This window comes from Squalius cephalus, assembly GCF_949319135.1.
Source record: "Squalius cephalus genome assembly, chromosome: 2".
NCBI classification, from domain to species: Eukaryota; Metazoa; Chordata; class Actinopteri; order Cypriniformes; family Leuciscidae; genus Squalius; species Squalius cephalus.
Window position 1 is genome coordinate 14781403 of NC_137123.1, and position 20174 is coordinate 14801576.

At 36.4% G+C, this 20174-nt stretch overlaps 1 protein-coding gene across 1 annotated transcript; it reads right to left on the minus strand.

The window, feature by feature from the left end:
- Positions 1-256: 256 nt before the first annotated feature.
- On the minus strand, positions 257-11145 carry LOC307152493 (adhesion G protein-coupled receptor E3-like). The gene is made up of 8 exons (XM_079861186.1): positions 10966-11145; positions 10440-10622; positions 3585-3791; positions 3275-3507; positions 2979-3045; positions 2806-2897; positions 2552-2714; positions 257-1974 (listed from the first exon to the last, which is right to left on the minus strand). The coding sequence occupies exons 1-8, from the start codon at positions 11125-11127 to the stop codon at positions 1888-1890; spliced, it is 1194 nt and encodes a 397-aa protein (XP_079717312.1). The 5' UTR covers positions 11128-11145; the 3' UTR covers positions 257-1887.
- Positions 11146-20174: the final 9029 nt, after the last annotated feature.

The following is a 20174-nucleotide window of genomic DNA, read 5'->3' on the forward strand; positions in this document are numbered from 1 at the left end:
TGTCACCACTAATGGCCAATCATCACTTAATTAATCACTTAATTATTTCATTAACTTCAACACTGCTTCGTGTTAACTTAATTATCTCATTAACTTCAACACTGCTTCAGTGTTAATTTTTAACACCCTGTAGTGTGGACACATATAAACACTGAGGAGTGTTAATTTAACACTGGGGATTTTGCTGTGTATGTGGGTTGTGGTGGTTCTTTTTTTGAGGCTCAGTTTGTAGTTATAAGTCTCACAGGAGGCGATCGAATAAAACATACTTATTTTATTAGTTAGAATAAAAAGCAGTTAATGCAAAAAAAAAAACAACAACTTTAAATCAGCTTAAGAAAGAAAGTTCAATTGTAATATCATTCTATGTTTTGCAGGTACTTTCCAGGCAAATAGCATTCAATCATCTTTATATAACATTAACCCAAAATAACTTATTTGAAACAGGTACATCACAATATCAATCCAATATCCAAAACAACAGACAGGTGTGCTTGTTAATGAATGTCCATGACAACTAATGACTGACGAGAAACTAGAACAAAGGAAGGTTTTTTTTTTTTTTTTTATATATATATTATGGGGTTAAGTGCTCACGGAAGAGGAGGGTTTTCAGTTGTCTTTTGAATGTTTCCAGGGATTCTGCATTCTGGATGAGGGTGGGGAGAGCATTCCACCAGCATGGAACTGTGAATGAGAATGTTCTGGAAAGTGATTTTGTGGCTCTCTGTGATGGAACCACAAGACATCGCTCTCGTGGTTCCAAAACTTGTAACTGACGAGAAATAGACTAAAATCCATGAAAATGAAACAAAACAGAGCATAACCCTTAGGTCATGTGTCCACCAAAAACGCCTTGCTGAAAACACCTAGCTGTGGGTGCTTGAGAGCGTTTTGGCAGCGCAGCATTTTTTTCAGTTGAGACACTTTCCTTGTTATGATACAGAATATCCGCAGAAGTGTTACTAGTATCTCATTTCACACATATTTTGTTTCTGTGTTGATTCTATATTAAAATTTCGATACAATGTAACATATTTTCTCTGGCTCTTGTTTTAATTTATTTTGTTCCGTTATTATGCTTGTCGTTGTCATCTGTTGATGTTGTACAAGCAGAATGTGGCGGTTGGTCAGTGTGGTATTAGTTCCGCCTCTCCTCCACTGTGATTGGACGGTTGGGTAAAAAGTGACAGTGATGAGCGCTGCGTTTTACCCAAAGTTGAACATTCTTCAACTCTCGGCGACTGGTATAAAACGCCAAACGCTCAGCGCTTCAATGTGAAAAAAAAAGCTCAGCGCCTCGTTACGCTCATGGCGTTTTAAAAATGCGGCGCTCCCATTGAAAACAATCGAAAAAATATGCCAGCCACGTGAAAAAATGCTTTGGTGGACACACAGCCTTTTACACCAGTAGAGCATATGAAGATACATGGTGAAACAACTGTTGTAAAAGAGTAATTCGTCTAAAGTTTCTTAATATTTACTAGAAAACCAATGAAGCTGAAAAAATAATCAAAGGGAAACATTATTTACTGATTAATATCAATAAGCAAAAACATACAATCATTTACTGTCTTTGTCATATTAAATATTCTTAAAGTTAACTAAAGGACTACAGTGAACTAAAGGAAACACAAATCACTTTAAGGGTCTCCAGTAAAATAAATCACACACAGGTCTAGAAGAATGAGGCAACAAACCCTCCACCAAGAAACTAATAGTAAAAAAAAGTGAAAAGATTTACATCAAAATTAATCACAGCTAAAAAATAAGACCTGTATAACGTTAGGCTAATTGCTCATTTACTGGCAGAAGTGGAGACTGGAGTTAATATCTGAAAGCATTGATTCTGTAGCATTCATCTCTTGAATATGGATGCTGTAGTCCTCAGCTTTTTTTCTGGACACTTTTGATGTTGTTGGGTTTGAGTCCACAGCAAAGACATCTGAAGAACTTCCTGAACTGCTGTCTGACCTGGACAAGAATGAGACGAGAGGAGCTGAGTGACTTCATGACATCCATTTAACCTCTGAAACTCATCAACCACAGTGGAATTTCTTTATAATAAACAGGAAAGAAAATGTGTTTTATGAGACTATAGTTGCTCTTTCAAAAGTAAATACTGATATTTTACTTTTCTTTCTTATATGTCTCTGTAGAGAGTGCAAATTTTTCCTATGGAGCAGGATCATAAAATTGCTGAACCTATTACTGAGGAATAATAATTAAAAAAAAGCTTGAGAAAGCTGGGCCTAAAAGTTTGAATTTCTGACAGTTGGAGTTTGAAAAGTTTTGAATCATTTGAATGTTCCGTTACAGGAAGGAAATGGAAGAATAGTAACAGATTAAACAACTGACTCTGACATTTCCCTATAAAAGGGGGGAGTGGGGAGGGGGGGAGGGGGGAGGGGGGGAGGGGGGAGTGGGGAGTGGGGAGGGGGGAGTGGGGAGTGGGGAGGGGGGACAATCGTACACCCTAAGAAAACAACTGTAATAGTCTTTCATATTCAGTTTTGAATGGAATATGGTGGTAAATTGAGTGATGTCTGACCTCATTATTGAAGACACAATAGACCAGGAAGATGAAGGTTCCCTGCTGGGAGTTCAAGATCAGGAAGAGGATCTCCAGCTCCTTCCTGTCATTAGTGAAGAAACCCAGAATCCAGGAGCAACCAAGAACCACAAACTGAGCCAGTGTTTTAAATACCATAATCCTGCAGAGAAAGAGAGAGAAAGATTTAATGTGTCTTTGTTGTCTATGTTTTTCTATTCTATAGTGTCAGAGCAACAAACAGTGCACATTACTTTGTTTGTTTCATCTGAGAAACTTCAGCATTCAGTTTGGTGAGAGTTAAACACAGACTGATGGCGATGCTGATGAAGAGAATCATGTTCAACTGCAGAAAAATAAGAAATTATCACATAATTTTTCTTGACTTCAACAGCCCATGAGAAATATGTCTGTAACTAGAACTCACTGCTAGTATGACACAAACAGGACCAAGAAAACTCCAGATTAAACCCTTATCCCTTTGAATCCAGCAACTGTTTAGAGGAAACATAATATAAGAACTGAATTAATAAATCTAAAAAAACTATTTCAGGTGTTGACTGTTGAAATACAGATATTAAAGTGTAAAAAATTACTAATGCATTTTTATCTTCTGGGTTATTTTTATACATACAGAATACAACTTACTTAGCTGTGAGCTGTCAATCATTAACATAAAATATTTACTTTAATAAATAAGCAATAAATCCAAAAATAACTCACTGTTCGCTGCCGTATCCTTCAGGAAGCAGCCCGACAGACACGCCCACCACAACCAGAGCAACCGTATATCCAATCACACACAGGAATCCACTGCTAAGCACCTCCCTCTTTTTGGAGCTGATCTGTGATAGGTTCTTCACACAGATGAAGAGCAGCACAGCTTCAATGAACATCCACACAAAGCCGGAGAGAAAGAGGAAGTGCAGCACACCTGATATCACGGCACACAACTCCTGGAGATCATGAGAGACGGTTATGATGATTCTCAGTGAGACTGTGCTGAGCTGTAGGGCTCCTTCATCATTCTCACCTGATGAGGGCGTATGAGGCTCAGGAACTGTTGTGTGAGCAGGAACAGAAGGTGAGCCAACAGCAGACTCACACAGATGTTGATTCGAGCCACATTATTCACTCCAGGACTCCACTGACAAAGGGCAAAGGTCAACAGGGCCAAACTGAAGAACACCAGCCCCACGATCACACACACCAAATTCAACAGCTCCAGCAATGAGTCGCTCTGAGAAAACATCCAAACTAAAATGTTTTAGACAAGTTAAGTGACACAATTGTCCAACATAACACAAATCTGCTTGGTTTGAAAGTGCCTTCTCTGTGAGCTGTGCTTCATACATCACTACAATACACAATGTTTGCCTGCTAAATTTCACCGAAATTCGCTGATGTGACCGCTCCTTTACACAGAATATCACAGTCCTCAGAAATGGACATAAAAGGATCATCTCACACAGCAGATGACCTAAAGTTCGTCTACAATTGTCTTCAAAGCATTGCTTGAATAGCCATTTAATAGCTTTCAGGGCTGTAGAGGATGTTTTAAAGAGGGTTAATTTAGAGAACTTCTCTGAGGGTTTAGGAAGGGTTCTGACAGTAGGACGTAACAGTTTTCACTCCAGGAAGTTACGCCTGTTAATTAATCTGCTTAAAATCCCCATCTTGCAAAATATTATAGATAAAACAAATAGAAAATAGAAAAAAAAATATGTTTTATCAAATATAAGTAGCCGGGTGGTATTTGAACTTATAAGAAAGAGGAAAACTTATTCTTCCCTTTAAGAAAAGCGAGCCCTAATGATGACGAATCCAGTCGTGTGTCAAGTAAATAAATCCTTGATTTAATCGATGTTCTATGTGAGTAAATGTGATGATCATCATTTAATCTGCTGTAATAGGCTCTGTTCGTTTCATCCTGTGTATGTATGTAGCACTGAGGATGTCAAAAGGGACAAATAAAATTGCACCCCCTTTAAATTTTGAACTTGGTAAAGACTAGGGCTGGGTATCGTTCAAAAAATTTCGATACCAATACCGATACCTTGTTTTCGATACCGGTTCCTGAACGATACTTTTTTCGATACCAATTTTATGAAATCCATTTTAACAATATTACATAACACATTACCTCAAAAAAACTTTGGTTTTATTTTTTCAGTTTGACTCATGCTCCTTAGCCAGTGCACAAAGGAACAAATAACAATTTTTATATATATATATATATATAAAGAACTCATGCTCACCAAAACTGAATTTATTTGATCAAAATTACTGTAAAACTTGTAACATTGTGAAATAGTATTACAATTTAAAATCTTATTTGAATATATTTCTAAATGTAATTTATTCCTGTGATTTTTCCTGAATTTTCAGAATCATTACTTCAGTGTCACATGATCCTTCAGAAATATGAAAACAGTTTGCTGCTTAATATTTTGGAACTATGATACATTTTTTCTTAGATGAATAAAAATTTCAAAAGAACAGCATTTATTTGAAACAGAAATCTGTTGTAACATTACACATGTTTTAAGGTCATTTTTGATCACTTGAATGCATCCTTACTGAAAAAAATATATACTGACTAACCAACACATTTTCGAACGGCAGTGTACATTCAGTAGGTCATTATTGAAAAAATAAACACTGTCAGAGTGATCAACAAGGTATCTCTTCATTTACCAGTCGAAGACGGAGCAACTTTCTGCTCTTATGTTTACTCCGTGCACTGTCAAGGTCCTCATCATATCTATCGCGGTACCGGTCTTTGCAGCAAGTAGCAATTATTTTACCGCAAGTTCTGCATCGCGCGCTGTTGGCATCGAACCTGGAGAAATGTAGCCACACTTTTGATCGACTTAGGGTATTGTGTGTGTGCTCGCGTCTCATATGAGTATGTGCGCGGAGAGTTTGTGTGTGTGTGTTCGCGTCTCATTGAGTACGTGCGCGAGTTTGTGTGTGTGTGTGTGTGTGTGTGTGTGCTCGCGTCTCATGAGTATGTGCGTGGACAGTTTGTGTGCGCGCGCGCGTCTCATATGAGTATGTGCGCGGAGAGTTCCGCACGTCTCGTGTGTGTAGAGTTTGCGTGTACGTGCGTGAGCGACTTTAGGTGTGTCGTTGTGCATTTTATTTGTATTTGTTTGAGTTAACCCCTTAGGTATCGAAATCTGGTACCGAACAACAAGTCATTTTTCGATACTCGATAGTATCGAGGCAATTCGGTCGGTACCTAAAAAGTATCGAACTCGGTACCCAGCCCTAGTAAAGACATTATTGTTACATTTATTTGTAATGGATTGCACAGTGTTCATCTCGGTTAAACTCATGTTCATCAGCAGGGGGCACCCAAGAGTTACACTATGCATCAGTAGCTGACTAACAGAATAGATGTAGCATTCAGTGTGATGAAGTAGCCTGGGTTTCCCAGTGATGAAGTGCAGTGTACATGCAAATAAAAGTGCTCTTTGTTTGACCTGTGTTTTTCATGTCTTTTGTACAGGTAAGCTGAGAATAATCTTTATAATGCCCAACATTATTTTATTTTTATAGAGCCGTAGTTCGTGCCTGAGACGTTAAGAAAAGTTTAATTTGACTGTGATTAAGAGTGTCATACGTAAAATGGTGGACGAGAGTGTTAACAACTCAAGAGAAAAAACTAGTAACTTTTAACGTGAGCAAAAAGGAGGAATAAATCCCTAAAAAGATATACTGTATACTCGAGATGTGAGTGCGAGACGAGGAATAATTAACCAAATAGGTGTGTACGAACATTGATTGTGTAGTGTGTAGTGACGAGTCTGGGCAGTCTGAGTTAAAGGGTTAGTTCACCCAAAAATGAAAATTCTGTCAGTATTACTCACCCTCATGTTGCTCCAACCCCGTAAGACCTTCGTTCATCTTCGGAACACAAATTAAGATTTTTTTTTATTAAATCTGATAGCTTGATCACTCCTCCATAGGCTTCTAAGGGACCGAAACTTGCTGGCCCAGAAAAGTTATTAAAGAGATCGTCCAAGTGACTACAGTGGCTCAATCTTAAGTTTATCAAGCGACGAGAATACTTTTTGTGCGCAAAAATAAACAAAAATAACGACTTTATTCCACTATTCATTTCCTTCTCTCTGGGCCTCCAGTGAGTTCGCGTAGTGTTTTAGCGCAGCGCGTCTGTGTTGTGCGTCACACGCATCACACACATGATCAGCGTCGGCCAATAGTGAGCCTACGTGGTGACGTGCAACACAGACGCGCTGCTCTAAAACATTACGCGAACTCACTGGAGGCCCAGAGAGAAGGAAATGAATAGTGGAATAAAGTCGTTATTTTTGTTTATTTTTGCGCACAAAAAGTATTCTCGTCGCTTTATAAACTTAAGATCGAGCCACTGTAGTCACTTGGACGATCTCTTTAATAACTTTTCTGGGCCAGCAAGTTTCGGTCCCTTAGAAGCCTATGGAGGAGTGATCAAGCTATCAGATTTAATCAAAAATATCTTAATTTGTGTTCCGAAGATGAACGAAAGTCTTACGGGGTTGGAGCAACATGAGGGTGAGTAATTACTGACAGAATTTAAATTTTTGGGTGAACTAACCCTTTAAGAAGGCACACGTGTCTGTGATTAGTCTACACATAGACATGTTAACCTCATTTAGCGTTACTTTGTCAGCCATTACATGTAAACGCGCATTCAGTATGTACTGTTAATAAGAACTCCAGTCAGATTCAGTGGTAAAATCCTTTTATTAATCATTTTGTGAGCTTATTATGAGCACAGTAACTGGTGATCGGTTGAAATCTAGTTCATTATATAGTCAGTTCATTAGCATATTTCATAGAAGATTAAAAACAATTAAAACAGTGATTAGAAAGAGTATTAAAATATATGTGCAGTTATCAATGCTAGAGTAATGTTAATTTATACTAAATAGCTATTTACATGGTTATGTGTATCGAGTTTATGACTCATTTGTATTTATGTTAAAGGAGTTTGTGATACTTTAATGACGTTATTCGTCAGACCTTTCCTTTACGCCATGTGAGAGCACATGTTCAGATCTATGTTATGCTATTTATGTATTTAGAGTATGTATTTCTTGAGAATTGAGTGTGGTATGAAGAGTAATGTGTCTAGTGTACCTGCTTACACAGCAAAAATCCCCAGTGTTAAATTAACACTCCTCAGTGTTTATATGTGTCCACACTACAGGGTGTTAAAAATTAACACTGAACAGTGTTGAAGTTAATGAGTTAATTAAGTTAACACTGAAGCAGTGGTGAAGTTAATGAGATAATTAAGTGATTAATTAAGTGATGATTGGCCATTAGTGGTGACACCTGATGATAACAAGCAGACTCACTGAAGGAAAGAGAAACAAGAACAGAAAAAAGAGAAACACAAGAACTACTGACCTCGAGCCATTATTGCACTTATTATTTTACCAGTTTGACTTTATTTCTGTCATACATCTACACACTGTCTTATTTAGATTTAACAGAAGTTTAGATGGTAATGTTTTATGGAATGCTTCGTTTCATGTCACCATTATGGTGGTCAGTGGTTGCTTTAGTTGGGCTCTTGACACTTTATTATTAAACATTAGTAGTTCTCTGGCTGCTCCAACTCTGTGTTTATAGAGCATATGTGTTGTGGCAAGAGTAACTGTGATTTGGGCTGTGTTTCCTGAAAACATCGCAAGCCTAATTTGATCGTATAGACCATTTGTTGCAGTTGGTCTTCAATCAAGTTAAGTTTAAGATGCTTTTGGAAATTCAGCCCTGGTTATATTTCAATGATGAAATTACTAGTGACCTGTTTCAATGATGTCACCCATCATTATAAACTGATTTATCCAATTGTTTTATTAAATTTTCACTACAGTAGTTACTTCCAGCAATGTTTTAAAGATCTGAATGATTTAAAATCACACACAGACATCAAGAATCTACATATGAATCTCAACAATGGTGACAATCAAACAAATGCTTAATGTTGCAATGCATGATGGGAGCCACCAATCAGAACGCATCAATGGCTGACATCATGCATTGCAGCATGAATAAATTATGCAGCTGAATTGTCCTGTAATTTTCATTGTTTTTTCTGTTGGCTTTTATTTTGCTATTGTTTTGTTCTGACTTTATTAGCTTGTTTTGTGATGTTCAGAGTTGATCTGTTTGTCACTAGTTTGTTTATTGTCACCATTGTTGAGACTCATATGCTGATTCTTGATGTCTGTGTGTTTAAACACAGTAACTTCTTTGCTCAAAGTATTTTCAAAATTTTTGATATTGCTGTTGGATCTCAAACTGTAGAATCTCAGAGCTACAATCACCAATACTAAAACAAAACATCAAGCATATAGTCAAAGATTTAGACTCTGAATGACATCAGTGAATCAGGTCACTACATGATAATGTTTTTATCATCATAACATATTGTGAGCAAGTCATGTTTTCTCTTGCAGTAACAAATGTGCTTTATAAACACAGAGTTGCAGCAACCAGAGAAAAACTAATATTGAAATATGAAAAGTGTCAAGAGCCCAACTAAAGCAAACACTGACCACCAAAATGGTGACTTGAAAAGAAAAATTCCATAAAACATTACCGTCTAAACTTCTGTTAAATCTCAAGAACTTTTGTCGATGTAGAAAAGAAAATAAAGTAATAAAAGTCAGTTTGACAGAAATAAAGTCAAACTGGTAATAATAAGTGCAACAATGTGTAATGACTCGAAGTCAGTAGTTCTTGTGTTTCTCTTTTTTCTGTTATTGTTTCTCTTCAATGATTCTACTTATTAACATCAGGTGTCACCACTAATAGCCAATCATCACTTAATTAATCACTTAATTATCTCATTAACTTCAACACTGCTTCAGTGTTAACTTAATTATCTCATTAACTTCAACACTGTTCAGTGTTAATTTTTAACACCCTGTAGTGTGGACACATATAAACACTGAGGAGTGTTAATTTAACACTGGGGATTTTGCTGTGTAGACATTTGCAAACATCAGACATGATTGTTTATGATAATCTGTTAAGGTATCACACAATAACAGGATAGAAGTAGCATTCAGTACGTGATGAAGTGCGGTGTACATGCAAAGAAAAGCGCTCCTTGTTTGACCTGTGTTTTTCATGTCTTTTGTACAGAAATAAATGTGTTGCCCTAGGAAGTGACATCGTATCCTTCTTAAAAGTGTAACATGTATAATGTGTATTTTGTGGTTAGAGTTCGAGATGATCGAAGATGTTTGATCGATGCACATGACAGGCATTACGAAGTCTCTATAAAAGAGTTCGGTAAGTCGTTAATGTAATGTGTATGTGCATAACAATAACAAATGTGAATGACGTGCGTAATATCATATGAGTGTTATATTTCATTTTCGTGTAATGGTGTTTGAATGCATGTGATGAAAATGCTGACAGTGGTTTTTGTATGTGTGTAAAGTGTATTGTTTAAGAAATATTGTTAGAAATTTACACTTTATAAGGCTTTACTTAATTTTCTGTGAGGATATTTTTGTGAACTATCCATTTTGAGTTTATAAACTTGGTTATATAATTATGGTGACCCCATGTGGGGAATTTGAGTAGTGTGATTGAGTGGTTGAGGTTGAGTGATACTAAATTATCACCTGTTATTTGTTGAACCATTCAGTTCACAGCATTGCAGATCTTAACAAAGAAAATTTAAACAATTGGTTGAATTAATAGAGAATAATAAAGCTAATCTAAAACGTGCTTCAATGTCAATTGATTTTGTTAACTGGCAACATAAAGATAAAACAAATATCTATACCATACAAATCAACTAGTCTGTGGATGACTAGTCCACCAAACTTCTGGTACACAGCGTCATAAATATTACCTGTCTGACATGTTCTCTCACATCTGATGGGCGGCTGGTTTGCAAGATGAGAGCAAATGTGGACAGATGAACACAGGAACACACAGTGTAGCTGCTGTTGGTCTCTAAAACAGAACAACCATCTACAATCCACTCGCTGATATTCCAGTACACACAGGACAGGGAACCGTTGGGGTCAAACTCCTGCAAAAAAAAAAAAAAAAAAAAAATCAGAAAACGTCCTAGGATTTTTGTCAAGTATCACCGTTTGCTCAGTAATTAACCTCTGCATGGGTACACAAACAATTATGAATTCAAAAGTAAAATTGCACAAAATATTTAAGCTAGATTAGGTAGAAATTGCTTCTTAAGATAGCTGCACTTTCACAACACCTGCTCCCTATAAGTTATCCGTATAATTCAAGTTATTGCTGTGTTGAATAAAACGGAAGAGCAGAACTAGACAATTAAAATAACAAAAAAAGAAATATGCATTTACATCAAGTTTCATTCTATTTAGTCTAAAAAGTCTATGAAAGTCTCTCACTCTGATGTGTTTGAGGGTGAAGTTGACTGGTTTGGTGAGTTTAGTGTTGGTGGTTTTGGGAAGAGTAGCTGAGATCACAGTGGACATCATGGTTTTAATCGTGTCATTTGATGTGTTGAAGAAGTCTGGCTTCAGTAGATTCTCCATTGTGTTATAACTCATGAAAGCCACAGCAGCTGATTTTGTGTAAGATAAAAATGTAAATTTGGTTTAGTGGTAGAATGAATGTTAAAACTGGAGTTAATTAATTTCATTTGCAGAAACCTACAGTGTAATTTAGACACGTACTGTATATCAAAAATCAACACATGAATCTTAATAATGGTAGCAATAAAACAAATTCAGCTGTATAATTTATTAATGCTGCAGTGCATGCTGGGAGTTTTGTACCATGCTGACAACCAGCATGCATTGCGAAATAAAACTTTTGATTGTCACTATTGTTGAAATTCGTGTGCTGATTGTTGATGTCCGTGTGTCTAAATAATACAGGAGTTCAAAATGTTTTATGCACGGTATGATTTCAATATCCTTCAAAATAACTGATTATTGAAACATTGCTGGATCCCATGCTGTAGAATCACGGAGATACTCTGATCAATAAATATAAATTTAAAATACCCATAAAATCAAAGATTAGACATTAGATGATTAGCCTATGGCATTGTCACAACAGCCAAAAATACATGATCAACCTCCTCTTGGCTTTCTCTTGCCATAACAAATGTGATTTACAAACACGTGTCTCAACAGACAGAGAAAAACTAATGTTAAAGAGTCAAGAGCTCAACTAAAGCAAATACTGATCACCATAATGGATCACCATAATACAACTTTATTATTTTCAATAAAACATCAACATCTAAACCTCTGTTCATTCTCAACAAGAACTTTTGTACATGTATGAAATAAATAATCGTAAACTGGTTTCACACTCAGTGTGGCTGGAAGTCAGTTGTAGTTCTTGTTTCTCTTTTTTTCTGTTCTTGTTTCTCTGTCCTTCAGTGATTCTGCTGATCAGGTGTTCATCGGTGTCTCAATTCAATCATTTGTTTTCATTTACTCTGTCAAGTGGACTATATTGGTGAATATTATATTAGTTAAATTCCTGTGGGCTACTTTCTCGAAAATTGCAAATATTTCCTAGAATGCATTGTTTTCTACGGTATATTATTGTTTTAGTGGAAAAAAGTGTGTTATTGCCAGAATTTGGCAGATGTTTTACAGCAAGATTTAACAGTGTGCAACACTGGAAACTGCAGTAATCATGTGTCTAAATTAACACACTATCACTGCAATACTGAAAGCTGCAGTGAACCATACAAGAACCTGCCGCAATTCTATTAAATTACCACACATGAAGTGCAGTATTTTAAACAGTGTCCTTACTAACAGTTAATGCATTTACACACTACTGAAGTTACTGACGCCGCCACACGTGCACAGGCAGTTATCCGGGAACGTGATCTGATGGGCGAGATCCAGAAATGTTCCTAAATGTTCCTTGAGAGGGCGTTCTCCCTGCTCAAGGCACATGAGTTTAACTTCAGCAGGGGTGAAAATGGAACAATTAGAGAATTATTAGATGTTGAAGATTTGAGTATAAACAGAGGTTTAGATGTTGTAGATGATTTGTTGAAAATGTTTCCGCTTTTGATTTAATTGGCCTTTTAACCCTTGACTCTTTAACATTATTTTATGTTTTTGACAGTGTGTTTATAAGACACATCCATTATCATGAAAATGTGATCAGGTGGTTTGGATAGTTATTGATCACCATCTAGTGACCTGAATTACTGATCTCATCATCCAGTGTCTAAACATTGATCATATGTGTTATTAATTTTATATTTTGCATGTTTCTGGATTTGTCCATGTCCAGTGCCTGCTGGGAAACTTCCCACTAAAAACTTTATAAGAATGTTAGGGGACAATGTTTTTTTTAATTCCTTCATTAAACCCAAGATGTTCATCAGTGATTGTATAACAAGTGCAGGCAACCGTTTGTTAATGTGGTCAGTTAATTTAAAGTGTACAGTAGGTCTGCTCACTGTCAGTAATTGTGGTGAATGTCAGTTTTTTTTTATTAAATACGTTTTACATACTTGTTCCGTTGTTACTCTTTGCAATCCCAACGAGATCAATGTCCAAAGATGCATTTTTTGTGCCCAGCTGAGGGATTTGGTCGGAAGTGAATTTTGGTCCAATCATGAAGATTTGTACCTCTAAAGAAAATAATGTGAATGAATCTGAACTCTTGTGTCTCCTTTTATTTACTTTACATTTAACATAGCAAGAAATGCATGAGGAACTATCTGCAAAAAGCCAGATTCTGCACCTTAACCCAAAAAGGGATTACTAATAATATACAAATAAATCAAATTCTATATTAAAATGATTGATTCCTTGATTAGTTCACAAACCCTCTAGAGCATATTTAGTATGAAAATTGTGTGTAGTCTAGATACTGTTGCGTCTTCACTTACCTACGGTGTCAAGAGTAAAACTGACGCTGTCATTTGTGTCCGTTGGCTTCACCAGTAAAGATATGAGCTTCTCACTGGCTTTTAATACACGGTTTCCAAATGTCACTAGTTCCGTTGAGTCAGCTGATTGAATCTCTGAAGTGTTAAGAGCCACATCCAAAATTGTAGTCACAACCTATTTTGTTATGATACAAAAACACTTATGAATGAATATCAATCCTTCCAGACAAGCAGCATTAAATGTTCTGTTATCATAAATTACTGATATTTGGTCATTTTATGATTTCTCTCTTAAAAGCTTACATCCAAAGGGAGCACTTGAGCTGTAATGTTCTCTATGTTGTCAAGAAGATTTTGAAAACATCCTGCAGAAGTCTGACTCTGAAATCACAAATGAGCTTTATAAATCAAACTGAAAGACTCTGTGCACTTTGAAAATGAAAAAAATCAGCTTACCCTGCATTGATCCGGCAGTATGTTATCCAGAACTGCAATGAGGGAATTCATCATTAAAACATGAATACAGTAAAATCAAACACCACATTCCAGTCTACATATGCTCACCTGTAGTAGTTGGAGTGAGTGTGGTCGGGGTGTTATTCTCGCAGAAGCAGGAGGAGAAAGTGCTACTATAGCATGTACAGGTGTCCTTATTACCAATACAGTTACAGTTATTATTCACACACTGGTATTGGTCTTGGTTTTGGTATCTATATCTCCGGTAGTAGAAACGATGCATTGTTGTGTTGCAGTACATGCGGTACTGAGCACCAGTGCATATGTACGTGTCATTATAAAGCACACAGTCATAGACTGGAGGAACTGCTGCAGGGATGCTATTGCTGTGATTAGTACAGAAGCAGGAGGATGAAGAACTATAGTAGCATGTACAAGTGTCTGTATTTCCACGGCAGTCACAGATATTGCTTGCACAGCGGTGCTCGTTTGTATTGTAATAGAAATCATGTACACTTGTGTTGCAGTACATGTGATACTGAGCACCAGTGCAGATGTATGATGTGTCATTATAAAGCACACAGTCATAGACTGGATAAACTGCTGTAGTGAGAGCAATGATATTACCGTAAGTCTCACAGAAGCAGGAGGACAAAGTGTGACTATAGCATGTACAGGTGTCATTATAACCAATACAGTTACAGTTATTACTTCTACAACGGCGCTCATTTAGGTTGTAATAGAAATCTTGCACCGTTGTGTTGCAGTACATGCGGTACTGAGCACCAGTGCAGATGTACGTGTCATTGTAAAGCACACAGTCATAGACTGGAGTAACTGCTGTAGTGAGAGCAATGATATTGCCGTAAGTCTCACAGAAGCAGGAGGAGAAAGTGCTGCTATAGCATGTACAAGTGTCCTTATTACCAATACAGTTACAGCCATTACTCATAAAGCGCCTATATCTAAAGTCAAATAAAAAAAATTTCAAATAAATATTTGTGTTGAACAATAAACCACGTGTATTCCAGCATTGGTACTGGTCTTGGTTTTGATATCTCTGGTATGAGAAATCATGCATTGTTGTGTTGCAGTACATGCGGTACTGAGCACCAGTGCAGATGTATGTGTCTTTATAAAGCTCACAGTCAGGGTCTGTGACTGGAGTAACTGATGTAGGGTTAGTGATGTTATTGATGTAAGTCTCACAGAAGCAGGAGGACAAAATGCTATAGTCACAAATACAGGTGTCCTTATTACCACGACAGTAACAATCATCGCTCATGCATTCGTACTGATATTGGTTTTGGTATCTATATCTCTGGTAGCTGAAACTGTGCATTCTTGTGTTGCAGTACATGCGGTACTGAGCACCAGTGCAGATGTACGTGTCATTATAAAGCACACAGTCATAGACTGGAGTAACTGCTGCAGGGATGCTATTGCTGTGATTAGTACAGAAGCAGGAGGATGAAGAACTAGAGGAACATGTACAAGTGTCTCTATTTCCACGGCAGTCACAGATATTGCTCGTACAGCGGTGCTCGTTTCTATTGTAATAGAAATCATGTACACTTGTGTTGCAGTACATGTGATACTGAGCACCAGTGCAGATGTATGATGTGTCATTATAAAGCACACAGTCATAGACTGGACTAACTGTAGGGATAGTGTTGCTATAGCCGTAAGTCTCACAGAAGCAGGAGGACAAAGTGCTACTATAGCATGTGCAGGCGTCCTTATTACCAAAACAGATACAGTCATTACTCGAGCATTGGTATTGGTTTTGGTTTTGGTATCTCTGGTAGTAGAAACGATGCATTGTTGTGTTGCAGTGCATGCGGTACTGAGCACCAGTGCAGATGTACGTGTCATGATCAAGATCACAGTCCAAAACTGGAGAAACTGCGGCTCTTGATTTAGCGGCAGTGGTGGATATTAAACCTGAGGATGAGAATATCTTCAGCAGGTTTTGCACATTTATTTTGAAACACATGAAACAATACTGGAAAAGCAAATCTGCAGGCTCTCTACTCTGTTCATTTTTATGATAGTTATATCAAAAAAATATTGTGATAGATATATTGTAATCATCCTTTAAAATGTATAAAATATTTTCCAAAATGCTACATTTAACTTATTAGAGTGACAACCCCAATTCTAAACCCAAATTAATCCCTAAAAAAAAAAAAAAAGAAAGAAAATCACAAATTCTGTAGTTTCTCCCAACAGCCCAAAACACTGTGAGTCTTAGGAATGCAGATTAACTGTGTATTAGTTACATAGACAACTGCGTATTTGACAATGACTAAACATAGAGAAATGTATGTAATCAATAGTATAAAAAAATGTAATAGAGTTCACAGGGTCGAGAGTTTGAAGCAAACACCACTGGCTTACACTTACACAGGATTAAAGTGATGATAGTCAACAGTGACCGTACAACACCTGGCATGAAAAAAAGAGGACAAATATCAGCACAATGCCATGAGAATTGTTTTCTTATAAGAAATCTTGTGTCTTTTTATTTTTAGACTACAAACAACTAAATTAATTAAAATCAGATGTTTTCTGTCTCTCTGAACAAAACCAAACACTAAAATCCAACTTTTTCTTAAAAACCTAAAGACAGATTTAGGTTTCACACCATGTACTCATATAAACGGTCAGTCACAGGTCTGGTTTGAATACACAAATACATAAGAGCCTATGCATTTGATTTATTTTTTTTTTTCAGTGATGGGTATTAAGCTTTTAACAATTAATTTAATACAGAAGCAATGTGTAGTTTCTCATTTCTTAAACAACCATGTCAGGTGATGTACCCCGTGGTTGCACCAAAGTTGCTGAAATCACCAGAATGGTGTTAAGAATAGAGTGGAAAGAGGGAAATCCTAGGGTGTCACACTAAAATGAACACTGAAAAAGTGGTAACCAAGGATCTGTTTCTAATGTATCTAACACAGGTTGATGTAGTGAGATTAAACTACAGTTTTTACATGCATGAAATGTAGATGTTACCACATAAGGGTCCCTAAAGGGACCTTTGCCAAAAAGGTGGTGAAAAGTGGTGAAACCAAAAATGTTGTCAAACCAAATTTGATGCTTCACATGGTCAATTACTCTGTGTGGCGAAAAGCTAATATATTTTAGTATTAAATTAAGATAGTAAAGGTAATTTAGTCTCAGTATATGGAACCATTCAAGAGCAAAGTAGCTGATTATACACTGTAAAATCGAATTAGTTAGACTTACTTAAAGCATGCAAACCGATTGCTTTTTTGCAGTGAAATAGGAATGTGTTGTACTGACAAATACTTAGTTAGTATAGTTCACTTACACAAGAGTTATAGTAGCTAAAAAATAAATGAGGGTACTTGATAATTTACTTTAGATTTACTCTTGACTTAGCTATCATTGTATCATTGTGTTTTGCATGCTGAATGTTGAAGTCTGTGTGTGACTCAAGCTTGGTCAAGCGCAAGATATTGTCACAAATATAGAGGGATTATATATCAACCCAATTAAAAGTTTATGACATGAGTTGTTCAAAGCCTTTGTAAGGATGCTGATTGTTAGAAGGCAGACTGAGATGGTGAACAGGAACATGGTTTGTGTAACATTAGCAACACATTATAGGCTGATTTATAACAGAGATCGGTGCTCTTATAAAACCTGACATAAAAAATTGAAATATAATTATGGAATTATTTTATACATTTATTATTATTTTAATTATAATAATTAAAAAAAAATAAAGCAAATGAAAATGTATTGCAGTGAATTGAAATTCATGAATCAACAGTTTTTCTCATACATATTTTTGAGGCAGTGTGAACCAACCTTTCAATGCTAAAAATTGACAAAATACTCGCCTTTTTGAAGAGAGGACGTCATCGTCAATTCTGACAGTCCGATGTGTTTCTCTTTATCCAAAAGAGTTTCCTTTACAGTTGGAGAAAAACAAATTAGCTTTGCCACTGACGCATATTCCTGCTGTTTGTTTCCCCTTTGTGTCAAACATACCAAATCTGCATTTATGAATTTAAATGTTATAAAGAGATTATATCATTTATTGTCAAAGAATAATTCAATAAAGCATGAAAGGATTCTCAGATTTCAAATGTTTTCAGGGTAATTAAAAACTGTATTGAAATTATGGAAAATCATAGTAAGCCTAAACAGGGGACAGAAATTATACATGAATCATCAAACATGCAGTTTCCAAAAACATAAACCTGATATTGTGAAATTCATAAAGATTTCTCTCTAAATACTGTAAATGGCTTAAGAGTGCCTTGTCAATTTACTCCACTAAAATTCCACACAAATTACGTCAAATCACGTCCATGATCACACATCAACACATGCCACAGTGTGTTTGATTTAAAGAGACTGATGAGAATCGTTATGAACAGAAAGATCTTACCTGAAATAAGCTTATATACAGTGATCCTTACCCGACACAACTGACTGAAGAGGATATTTGTGTTTACAGTAGATGTGATGTTTATAGAGAAGTTATCAGTCCATCAAGCTGATGAGGAAATATGAACCCAAGTCTGTTGTTTCCTCTTCAAATTCAAATTCAAATTCAAATACAAATACTACAAATAGCTTACATGTCCAGTTTCTATACAATGCATTTTCTGTGACCTTCTATACAGTAGCTTCTTAATGCTAATTCAATATCAGGATTGTATCAGTTTTAACTCAAGGACTGTGATGTTGCTGTAACGTTAGCAGCTGTAAGAATTGAGAAATTAGGAAAAGCCGGACAGTCTGATTGACGAGCGACCAGACCCTGAGAGGACAAAAGGACCTCTCTGGAAATTAGCATTTAAACTCACCATTTGTGAGGGAAAGTCTCACCTCAGAACACATCTCTCCCCCTCTTCCTCACTCCTGCTCTCACATGCTGAGACCACATGTAAATCACCCAAGAAAATGTATAGTTTAATGTGAATGATTATCTCAGAGTATTTTTCATGTTTGGTATCATTTAAAATGTCTCGGTGCGACTGGTACAAATGTCTCATTTCCAAATAAGTAAAACAAAAGGTAATACGGTTTTTAAGAGTTTATGGATAACTGGCACATAAGGAGGAGTTGGCCTATAGACAAATGGTCTCCCTACGCCCCCAAAAGGTGTAACCTCTGAATGCAAATTTCTTTTGTCAGTACATGTTTCCATGTGAAAGGTTTGTCTATATAATGAAATGCAGCGGGAAATTCTAGGCCTTTTCTGTATTTCAGATTGGCCCGTGAGGCTGAGAGTGAGAGCTCTCAGCCTCATGTATTTCTTAATGTTGGGTTTGCATCTTCTCTCTATTCCAGAGCATTTGATGTTTTGTATCGATTATCTTTGAATTGATTATGAAATTGGCATGATACAGTAACCTGACATAATAAATTGTTACATTTGATTATTCTGACTTTGACATTATTTTCATTGAAGAGTTAAACGGAATAGTCAAACATTCGGTCACGTTTTATTGATGCCCAGATATCATTAAAACCTTTTCATTTATGGAGTCAGATGAAATAACGAGAGAATACATATTCAAATGTATTGCATTTAATCAAAAAATACTTTGCCTCTAAAGGACAGTAACACGTTAAGACCTTCCGCGCTGATCGGATGCCGGTTTTGGGCCGATCGAGCGCGAGCTTACACAGCAACTGGTAATTGATCATTCGTTTTTTAATTTTTCAGAACGACGCAACCCTTCATGACTAATCCCAACATTTCCTTCTTAACTTCCTCATTAAGATGGACATTTCAAGTCTCATTCATCCCTCAGACTCTGATTATTGACTCGCGTTGTAAAAATAAAAGAAAATGTGGATATCAAATTGAGAATCAGAAATAACTTTATTGCCAATGTAACGGGTACCGTGGCGACGGCACCCGAAAGGGACAGATTATTCTCCTGTAACACACAGGAGAGAAACGAGGAGACAGTGTGTCACGTTCAAGCTCTCTGGAGTAATTTTATTCACAATATGTTCATTAAACAAATCTCTGTTTCTCAGTCACATTATGCTTCACATATCACATTTTCAATGTCTTCTTAACATTATAATGACTTTCAGTGTTCATGTCAATTCACAATCTGCAATAAAATAAACTTCTCAATTTCACATTCTTGTTCACTGACTCTGTATTTTTATATTTCACACTATTCATCAAAAAAGAAATACAAAAACCATAGTAATATACCTCAATTACTTCTCTTAAATGATTAAACATTTCTATTCACAATA

Bases quoted from the DNA above. Each gene is read 5' to 3' on its own strand.
- LOC307152493 (XM_079861186.1), bottom strand. From the start codon at position 11,127: ATGAGTTATAACACAATGGAGAATCTACTGAAGCCAGACTTCTTCAAC. The intron at 3,792-10,439 runs GTAATATTTATG...ATGTTTTCTCAG, and splicing joins TGAGAGAACATGTCAGACAG to AGCGACTCATTGCTGGAGCT. The intron at 2,898-2,978 runs GTGAGTTCTAGT...ATTTTTCTGCAG, and splicing joins CTGTTTGTGTCATACTAGCA to TTGAACATGATTCTCTTCAT.